General features: G+C 38.9%; 1 protein-coding gene across 1 annotated transcript; it reads right to left on the bottom strand.

Moving 5' to 3' along the window:
• Positions 1-83: 83 nt before the first annotated feature.
• On the bottom strand, positions 84-3,210 carry LOC103436466 (adenylosuccinate synthetase 2, chloroplastic). The gene is made up of 5 exons (XM_008374895.4): positions 2,975-3,210; positions 1,998-2,312; positions 1,237-1,929; positions 657-968; positions 84-517 (listed from the first exon to the last, which is right to left on the bottom strand). The coding sequence occupies exons 2-5, from the start codon at positions 2,301-2,303 to the stop codon at positions 347-349; spliced, it is 1,482 nt and encodes a 493-aa protein (XP_008373117.3). The 5' UTR covers positions 2,304-2,312; positions 2,975-3,210; the 3' UTR covers positions 84-346.
• Between the last annotated feature and the right edge of the window lie 7,874 nt (positions 3,211-11,084).

Genomic DNA, 11,084 nt, shown 5'->3' with positions numbered 1-11,084 from the left:
AAACTAATGAAAATTGTTTGAAAATTTTGAGTTTTAATGATAAGGACAAAATAAAGAGTAAAATGAATAGTACCAGAATTGACTTTTTAGTGTAAAAATGTGATTTTTCGTTAAAATGAACAGTATCAGAAGTTTTTCGTTAAAATTCCCTAAATGTTATTCCCCACAAACGCAGACATTCTATTTCGTCGAAACGGATCCAAACGAAAACCACAAAGACAAACCCAACTACTCTTCAAACTTCAAATTATTGGTAAAAACTTGCAACCCGATGCATTACAAGCAGCTTCGTATTACTTGTGACGGTCTGAAAATCATCCGGAATCTCAAGGAAATATTATGGAGATCATTTGTAAATGAGTGCATCGCGTCCAGGCCCCACACCAATGTAATGGACGGGTACACCAACAAGTTCTTCTATCCTTTCCACGTACTGACGTGCAGCCTTTGGAAGGTCAGAGTAGTTTCTGACTGACGAAATATCTGACTTCCATCCGGGCAATACTTCGTAGTCCACCTGAACATACAAGAGCAATAACGTCAAAAGGAGTTAACCATGAACATTAGGTATCAAAAACAAAATCAGTATCAACTATCCTACTGAAAATTCAGTAAAAACATTAACATCCAAATAGAGGCGAGTGGCGGCGACATGCCTTTAATTGCTCCAGATCAAGAAGGTCTGCAGGGAATGATTTGACTGGTGTACCATCAGTCTGTTTGTAGGCAACACCCAACTGAATTTCAGGAAGATCAGACAAAACATCAAGTTTGGTGAGATTGAGTGAAGAAAAGCCATTAATCTGACAGCAATACTTCAGAGCTGCTATATCAAGCCAACCACAACGACGAGGGCGGCCAGTAGTTGTGCCAAACTCCTGACCAGCAAACCTAAGAAGATCACCCCCTTGACCCAAGATTTCTGTGGGAAAGGGACCAGAACCAACTCTTGTAGTGTACGCTTTCACCTGCACAGGCGAAATTCAAGTTAACAACTCTACCTCACCATCTCGATTGGCCATTATACTATTTCATTGGTGAAGCAAAATATATAGGCAAGAAAAAAAATAACTAGAAACAATAACGTAAAAACCTGTATACCGTCACCCGAAAAAATAAAACTATATACAAAAATAGAATTAGTTGGAGAGCAACCCACATTGATGGGTACAAGCCATTCCCACACTATATCAAATGAAAATCAATTCTGCAACTAAAAGAGTAACATCTACTTACCACTCCAACCAGATCACCCAAAACTCTGGGAGCAATTCCGAGACCAGTGCAAATCCCACCGGCTGATGGGCTAGAGGATGTTACAAAGGGGTAAGTTCCAAAGTCAATATCCAACATTGTTGCCTGACCACCTTCGACCAAAATCTTTTTCTTCTCAGAGATGGCTTCATTCACAACAAGCACAGTATCTGCAATGAAGGGTTCCAATCTCTCAGCAAATCTCTTGTATTTTTCAACTTCTTCTTTGAGCACATGGGGCCCATACTCAAAACCTTGGAACCTTGATGCAGCATCTGATAATAGAAGATCTAGCTTCTGAGGAAAAGTATCCATGTACCTCAAGTCACTCACTCGAATACCATTTCGGTTAACCTTGCTAGAGTAACATGGTCCAATGCCCCTCTTGGTAGTGCCAATGAAAGATTTAGCAAGCTCAGATTCTCGAAGTCCATCCACTACTTGGTGGAAATCAAATAACAGGTGAGCACGATCAGAGACCAATATCCTTCCCTTGCAGGAGACTCCATTAGATTCAAGGCCATCAATCTCTTTAAAGAGCCCTGGAAGATGCACCACAACTCCGTTCCCAATAACACAAAGAGTTTCTTCATTAAGAATACCCGACGGAACAAGGTGAAGTGCAAACTTCTTTCCCTCTGCATTGTAAATGGTGTGTCCAGCATTAGCTCCACCCTGTAAAGATAATAAAACCCATGAGAAAACTGCAAAATTTGGCTACGGTAGTGCGAGTTTTCTGTTACCTGACAACGAGCAACGATGTCAAAATGCTGGGCCAAGATGTCAACAAGTTTTCCTTTACCTTCATCACCCCATTGGCAGCCCAACACCCCCGAAACCTGGGTTAGTGATTCGATTCGATTAAGCCCCTGGTTAGGGGAACTATCAACACTTAGAGGTGAAGGGGTGGCAATTGATTGTTTCACTGAGCATACGACAGCATTCCTCGGGCGCTGGAGGAGAATAGGTATGTGGTTGTGGGGCCCAAAGGAGCGAGGGCTGGAGAGTGGACTGGAGTCCAGGGCTCTGAAAGCAGAGAGGTTGTTCATGGTGAACCCCTGAGTGAGAAAGACAATGTTTAATCAAACAGACTTAAAACTTTGAGAAATGAGATAACAAATAACCACATCAATAACAATCTTATTATTATCATGGATCGATCTAATACCCTTTTATTATGTTTTTAGACACAAATCACAAGACTATATATTTCTAGTTTCATTTCGCCTGAATTTATAACCTGCCCCGTCTCTACAGTTTAAGGGATGTTTTCTTTAATCTCAGTTCTTGTCAATCGGTGACGAATAACAACACATACAGACATTATCAGACATTAAAGTTGAAGCCTTCGAAGCAGATGCTACACAAACAAAAAGACACTACGCTTAAAGACCTCAATATCCAGCTTCGGATAATTGACAAGTATCTGCGAACCCTTCCATTATATGCTACAAATTATGACCTTCTAGCTTAGGACCACTGAAATGTGATCAGATTTATTCAGAGTACAACAATGCCGGCAAACACATCCGAAATTCTTTAAGCCGGACGATATGCCCAATTAATCATGGTGTATTAATCAATCAGATAGTAGTACCAAATTTTGATTTATTAACTGTACGTGGAATGAATCTCTGAAACTAAACAGCACCACCGTAAACAGTATAAGAAAACATTAACCCTAAAGAAACTGGGAGAGAAGAATCTGAAAGGGGAATACCTTTTGGAGCTTTGAGCTACTGGAAGAAAACCCAACAGAGAAAAAGCCTCAAACCCCAAGACTGCTGTGGGATTTGGAAGTGAAGAGCTGAAGAGGGAAGAAGAAGAAAGGCAGCAGCAAAAGAGAAGGTGAGGCAGGGAACCAGAGGAAGAGGAAAGAAGGGGGAAAAAGAGCGGCGGGCTGCTTGTTGGGGAATAACTTTTCATACCCTGGGACACCAGGTCAGCATCAATCACAACCACTGAAGTTTAGCACGTGGCAATTATATTTTCGAATAAAATCTTTGGTGCGTGCAACTCTCTTTCCGGCCCGAAATCGCAATGGTGTCGGATGATTCGTTTTAACATTCTGCTCCTTCAAGATATTAATACTGTAATGAACAGTACAGGATCATATTTGCCTTCATCTCCAACCGAGGGTCAAAGGGCTCGTTTTAGTTTTGTCACAAAAAATTGTCTCCAACCGAGGACCAAAGGGTCATAGGACCAAACATAATTTATTATTTAAATTTAAAAACTACAACAACTTAAATTTAAAAACTACAACTTATATTTAAAAACTACAACTTAAATTTAAAAACGACAACTTAAATTTAAAAACTACAAATTAAATTTAAAAACAACATTAACTTAAATTTAAAATCTACAACAACTTAAATTTAATATTCATAATCAACATCATTTTCATCATCCGCCATTGTAGGAGTACAGTCAAAGATAAACAACTGCCGCCGAGACATAATTTCCCTTTTTTTTCCTATCAAAATATGTCTTACTCATTGGAGTGTAATTCGAAGTGTTCCTTTCCATATTTTTATCATCCATTTCTTCTTGTATTTGTTTGGCCCGTTCTTCATGCCTACACTTCCTTTCTTCCCCCTCAAGGGCATTTTGCTCCGCCATTAATCGCAATGAGGCCACCACTTCATGTTGAGCAGCGTAATCAGCATTTGCCTTACCATTTTCCTTCAACCTTCGCGCCTTGTTTCGTCCCATAACCCTAGGTATGGAACCTTCACCCGAAGACAGATTTGCTACCCTTGTTTGTTGAATGGTAGGAGATCCATCTTCATCCATATCTGCAGCCGAGGATGCAGTTCCGAACACCGGCATAGGAGCTCTATGTTAAGGTGGATCTTCAAATAACACCCACCCTTTACAAATTTCCCAACAACCGTGAAACTAAAAGGGTTTTGAGCTGCCCTCCATATACAATTCCTCTGCTTGGCATACCTAGAAAATATAATTACAAAAATTAAATTAAATTAATTCATGAAATTAAATGTAATATAATTACAAAAATTAAAGGAAATTAATTTATGAAATTAAATGTAATATAATTAAACATTTAAAATAAACTGTGAAAACACTAACTTCGTCGTAGTAATTGGTGCCGCTTTCATGTCTACTTGCGGCTGCTAATATTGCTTGATGTTATTTATTCAAACTTGGATGAATATGTTTCTTCCATCTTGAAGAACAACTCTCGTGGTTTCGGGGTATTTGGTGGAATTGTGCCTTCGTAGAACTCTAAATATTTTTTGGACACATGACTCCAAACACCTTCACTTGTTTGAGAAATCTCCCTTACACTATCTTCCGAGACCCATCTGTAAGCCCTGCAAAGAGTTTCATCTTCTTTTCAGGTCCAAGCCCTACCTTTCATTGCAGATGAGGCCATTTTTATTGAAAAAATTGAAGGAAATTATTGAAGAATTGAAAGAAATATTGCAGATGAAGGAAATATTGCAAGTGAAGTGAAGAATTGAAAGAGCTTAACCATATTTATAGAAGGAAAAAAAAGGTTTAAAGTAAAAAAAAAAATTTGAATACAACGGTTAGCTGCTAGCCGTTGTATTCAAATTTTTTCATACTATTCGTGTCGGTTATTGTCACATCCTAGCCCGGGCCCCCACCACATCCTGGGCTCGACTCCACCGTAACACTATATTGTCCGCTTTGTGCCCCGACCACACCCTCACGATTTTGTTTTTGGGAACTCACATAAGAACTTCCCAGTAGGTCACCCATCATGGGATTGCTCTCGCGCGATCTCGCTTAACTTCGAAGTTCCGATGGAACCTGAAGCCAATGAGCTCCCAAAATGCCTCGTGCTAGGTAGAAATGGAAATATACATATAAGGCTTACATGATCCACTCCCTTGGGCGATGTGGGATGTTACAATCCACCCCTTTAGGGGCCTGACATCCTTGTCGGCACACATCCAGCCAGGAATTGGCTCTGATACCAAGCTGACACACCCCGACCTGGGAAGGTTAAAACATGCTGGCCATCACCGTGAGGTGACGTAACCATAAGGGTAAGTGATGTAAAAAGTGAATAATTTCAAGACTAATTAAAACTAATTATACTAAATAGTGAAAAAGTGCGCAATCGTGGGAAGAACCCACTACAATTATTCAGAGTGTAACAGACAATGAGACTACAGAAGAGTAGTCAAAGTAACTAAAGTACACTTATTACATAACAATGATAAGTTCGTACGTCTAAATAGTAGAGAATGTCAAAACTGCCGAGATTCCTTAAGTGCCACAAAGAGTACAGCTATCTAGGTCTTGGAGGGGCGAAAAACAAAGTTGAGTGGGTCAGCAAAACAATGCTTATACGAAATCCTTTATTTTCGAAAATACTAACCCCTCGCCGTAAAACAAGTATAGTTCCTTAAAACATACTACTTAGGTATGTAAGCAATAATTCAACAGCATTATAATAGTATTATAACCAGAAATATGTCAAGTCATGATGTATCAAATCCACAATAATATAATCATGTGATAATCAAATATAGCTAAGTGCTCATCCATCTAGGCTGACACACGAGTTCGAACAGATAATTTCTAACATGAACAGGACTAGGTGTAATCAATGTGCTCTAGTATTACAATCACGTGAAGGTTGGTGCAGAAGCACAGTCACATACAAGTCGGATTGCCTAATGCAATCTACCCGACAGGACTGGCACCTAACTTGGATCCAAGGCGAGCGAATGGTGCGATGTGAACATACATGTGAAGGACTGGCCTTGGCCCTAAGGTGAGTACTAACACCGGTGCAACAAGATGAGCATGTACAAATATGTATGAATGTCATGACAGTAATATCTCAACCATATAGCAGCATTTATCACAAATATATCGCAGTTATCAATTATTTGGCAATATATATGTAAAGTGATGTATTTATGCAATTCTAGAAACTATAAATACGTATAGATATAAAAATAAACTGCCCACTCACAAGTACGTCGCTGGGTCGTAGCCCCCGAGCTTAGCTTGGCCTCGAACGTCCTCGGGATACGTTTTCCCCTATATGTGAAATAACTAATTTCGAATTAATTAAAGCACATATACGTAAACCTAAATAAAACCCCCATAGTTTGCTCAAACCTAGGGTTTAAATATACCATCGTGACTTACTCGACGTCACGAACATCTCCATATTTTAAGAATAAATTATGGACCCTTCACGCACTTCCACACCCCGGCAATGGCATGGCCAGATGCGCCCCCACATGCAGGCTAGTGCCGTTAGCTAGCCTGACACCGTTAGGAACATTCCACGAAATATTTCGTTAAATGCTAACAAAAGTTAACGGCGTTTCCTAATGCCATCAGGAATATTCCGTCAACCTTGACGGGATATTCCGTCACCTTCTTCAGTAACCCTCGCCGTCGTCGTCGTCTGTAACTTGATTTTCGTCAGATTTCTGGGAAAATTTCAAATTGACATAACTTCTTCATTTCTCATCCATTTTTAATGCACTTTCTATGGATTTGAAGCTAATGAAGTGTAGAATGGTGTTATACCTATTTGGAGTCCAAAAAGTGGACGAATGTGGTCGAAAATCACCTCGAAAGTTCCGGCCAAACTGGAACTCTTTGAAACTCGGTTGTTTCGAAATGGCTTCTTCACCAAAGTTTCACTAGGGATCTTGGGGAGTTTAATGGAAGCCTTCAAAATTCCTAAAAGTCCGTAACTCGATCCCAAACACGATGAACTCAAAGCATTGAGTTTGAACCTCACGAGTTCGACGTCGAAAACTCGTTCATTCCGGGTTTCAAGAACATGGTTGTGTTCATGAAGATGAGAGGAGTACAATGGTGTGGTTTTTGGGTTCGATATGTGAGGTTTAGGGTTCATTCAAGGGATTTGTAGAGAGGGAAAGTATACGGGAGAGAGAGAGAGAGAGATAGAGATAGTCCATTTTTCTCTTTTTCTGATTGGTTGCTGCAAAGAGGGAATGGATGGGATTGGTGGATGACATAAAAGGGAGCACGAGATGAGCTAAATAGAAGGCTAGGGATAGAGTTTTAGATTTTGTATAAAAAAGGGAATCGAAATCTATCCATAACAGTGTTTCTACACTGATAGAAATTCTCGTATACTCGTAATAACGTGTACAATTTAAATGTGATAACGAGAAATAAAATAAAAGCAATATAAATATGTCCACGTCACTTGACAATAAGAGCATGGAAATCATTTCACATACTCGGGGAGGAATTACATAGAAAACTAGGGACGGGTAGTCACAGTTATAACCGACACTATTGCAATTCAAATTACCATAACCGACACGAATAGTAATTAATCAAAAATATTCTTGTCTAGCCGTAATATTTAAATCACTATTCCTGTTGGTTATAACCGACAGGAAATCCAACACATTTAAAAAAAATTATGGCCATCCCTTTGGCCCTTTCAGATTCTGTGGGGCCCACGAGCCCTTTGGTCTAGCCCTCGGTTGGAGACGGTTTTCGGGTTATTTTCGGCCCTCTGGACCTTTCGATTGGAGATGGCCTAATGCTCTCCTAAGGCTATCTCTACTTAAAGAGGGTCAAAATGTCATGTTTAGTCTTATAGTTCTGTAAGAAATTATTAAAATAAACAGTGTCAGACCATATTTTATATCATCTCCAACATAGGGTACCAAAATGCCATAGGCCAAACATAGCCTTTTGAAATAAACTCATCTCCAACCGAGGGAGTCAAAGGGTCATAGGCCAAACATAACCTCCTTAATCATTTATTATAATATGGTTAATTAAATTGAACTACCATATTAAAATAGTAACTCTCCATATTACTTCTCTTTCTCTTTCATCTCTCTTGTTTTGATCTTCCATTGCAATTCGTCTTGAGTTAGAAAATGGTCCATTGAAACACCCTTTGGCATAAAGAAAGCACAATAACGAAGAAAGTGTGCTATTCTTGCACCTACCATAAAGCTATGCTTAACATTCTGACGCCAGTTAGCTGTTGGAGGGCAAGTGGGCTAGGCTGGAGGGCTGGCTGGTTGGAAATGGCCAACCCACTGGCCTGATTTGGGGGTTTTGGCCCGGTAGAGCCCACAAGCCTTTTGGTCTAGCCCTCGGTTAGAGATGATTTTCATGTCATATCAAACTATTTTTAGCTCTATGGTCCTTTGGTCGAGTTGGTTGGAGATGGCCTAAGGTCTCCATTTTAAGGACCTGTGAGGTCATTTGTCATATAAACCCTTATATTAATATGATAGTGAATTAATCAATAACCTTAAATTGTCATTGTTACACCCCCCCCCCCCGACAAACCTCTGAAGAGGTGAATCAGCCGCATCTTCCTCCAATCAACAATCACGTCTGCCTTCAAATGCCCATCTGGGTTTGTTCCTTCCAATTGCTCCCATGTTGCCGAGCCAATTCCAATCAAGCTCTTCAGTTGTTCGCTTGCACTAAATGGTCTACAAAAGCATTTGGTCCTTGTGGACCAGACACATGGGCTACTTCGCAAGGTTGGGCTATTCAATTCAAATCGGCAAAGGTGGTCAATGTCTTATTCTAGGGCATGATGGCAACAGTTGCAGAAAGTTAGGAACTCAACGAAGGGAGGCTTCGTGGTATTTGACTTGATGTTCCAATTTGGCTTCCTACATTTCGACGACGAGGGCCCAGGTTTTGGGCTTGGCCGAATAGATGTTGTCGCTGCCATGGAGATGAGGGAGAGAGAAGGAATTGAGGGGAGAGAGACTGGGAGGGGAAGAAGACGGCTTGACAGAGGAGGTTTCACGTATGAATTCTTTTTTCTATTTCTTTTTTAATTGAGATTATTATTCGTGTGTCTCGTTTAACCATATTAGTACAACAAAGAACAACAAAGAATAGATACAATGTCATTTAGTACTACAGTTTAGAAATATTCATTTTTTATTCTCGCTGGAAACAAATTAGAAGCACATTAAAAAAAAAAAAAACGGTTATAGTGTGTGAAAATGTATGGGTTATCAAAATGCTGATTTTCTTATGACAATAAAATGAGTGACCATTACAAAATTTCAATATTTATTTCATCTCTTTAATAATATGTAAAAATGCATTTTTTATTTTGCTTTTTTATTACAACAATAATCTACACTAAAAGACATGAGAGAGTGTTTGAATCTGAAACATAATGGATTGAAACACTAAGGCAATCCACCACATGTGTAAAAATGCATATTAGTGTATTTTTTTTACAAGAGTAAATTGTAACAATGGTCCCTCAACTTTAATTAAATTTGAGCAATAGTCCCTCAATTAAAAATCCATTACCATTGGTCCCTCAACTCATCAAAATGTGTAGTTATGGTCATTTTCGTTAACTTCGTCAGAATTTTGTCAAAATGAGTTGTGTTGGAATGACCATTGCTACAATTGTGTTCCGTCAACTCATCAAAATGCTTAGATATGGTTCTTTTCATCAACTTCGTCAGAATTGTGTCAAAATAAGTTATGTTGGAATAACCATTGCTACAATTTGGTTAAAGTTGATGGACCATTTCTCCAATTTGATTAAAGTTAATGGACTATTTCTCCAGTTGGATTAGAGTTGAGGGACCCATGGTAATGGACTTTTAGTTGAGGGACTATAGCTGCACGTTTTGATGAGTTGAAGGACCAATGGTAATGTATTTTTAGTTGAGGGACCATTGCTCCAATTGAGTTAAAGTTAATGACCATTGCTACCATTTACTCTTTTTACAAAGATAAATTGTTTGTAAAAATTTCGTTTAGATAAATTTTGGTGCTGGCCGAATGATCCAAGATGATGCTTTAGGCCTAGATTTGTTTCTGTCTAGATTTTTCTTGTTGGGTTGTAGCCCTTTCCTTTGTTTGAAAAGAAGAAAAAAAAAATTGATGACAAGGTGAACATGAAACCTTATATACGAGCTAATGCCTAAGCCCAGATTTCATCACATTGGCCAGAGAAAAAACCTTGTCAATTCCATGAAGGATTAGACGTTGAAAGAGACAAAAAATATAGATGGACACAATTCCATCAAATTAAAACGTCATAGTGATTTTGTTTCTTGCGTAATTTCTCTCTTTTTTGGTAGGTTGTGTTGTAATCATGTAATCCAACATGTTGAACTTATCCTTTAGTTTTTGTTGATATGGTCTTATGAGTCTTATTTTCTTAGTCACCAATGGACTCAGCATTATTATTTGAAATAGAACGAATGCTTATTATTTATTTACAGATGAATCATATTGTAATTTTTGTTGGTTTGTACATCATTTGTAGGTTATGCATTAAAATGTCGGATCTTCATTTGAAGGTCCATATTTTTGTTATTAATTAAACTCACTCGTAGTATGAGGGTCCCTGCATTCCTCTTGGTTCGTCTCTTTCTCTTGGTCACCAAAGAATGCATAGTCATTCATCTTTACATTTGATGTTAATGTGGAGAATAAATGAATGCGCTTTTATGTTTAAATCTCAATTCTTAATAGCAATATAATGGTGAGTGCTCATATATTTTTGGCCGCTTTTACGTTTCAAACTAGTCCGCCTACTCATTTTCAATAATTCACCTCTTTCCATGGTCTCTCTCTCTCTCTCCTCCATCTCCTTCTACATTCGGTCCCTCTGTCTTCTCACTCCTCTCACTCTCGTACCCCGAGATCTTGGTATCACTTTTGCAGTGGAGATCAAGGTAACATATGATACCAAGATCTCGGGGTCGTTTCTCAGGGTTGCCGGCCCAATATCTTGTATTTACAAGTTAATTAGTTGAAGAGTTCGAAATCGAATGATACATTTTGGAATGTGCGGTTGATTAGTTGTGCTAATT

Source organism: Malus domestica, chromosome 05 (genome assembly GCF_042453785.1).
Source record: "Malus domestica chromosome 05, GDT2T_hap1".
In the NCBI taxonomy this organism is placed as follows: Eukaryota; Viridiplantae; Streptophyta; class Magnoliopsida; order Rosales; family Rosaceae; genus Malus; species Malus domestica.
The sequence above is the reverse complement of the archived record's forward strand: the minus strand, read 5'-3'. Positions and strand labels throughout refer to the sequence as shown.

Excerpts from the sequence above, each read along its gene's own strand:
- LOC103436466 (XM_008374895.4), bottom strand. The coding sequence starts at position 2,303 with ATGAACAACCTCTCTGCTTTCAGAGCCCTGGACTCCAGTCCACTCTCC. Across the intron at positions 1,930-1,997 it reads ACATCGTTGCTCGTTGTCAG|GGTGGAGCTAATGCTGGACA; the intron begins GTAACAGAAAAC and ends TTATCTTTACAG. Across the intron at positions 969-1,236 it reads TGGGTGATCTGGTTGGAGTG|GTGAAAGCGTACACTACAAG; the intron begins GTAAGTAGATGT and ends TCGCCTGTGCAG.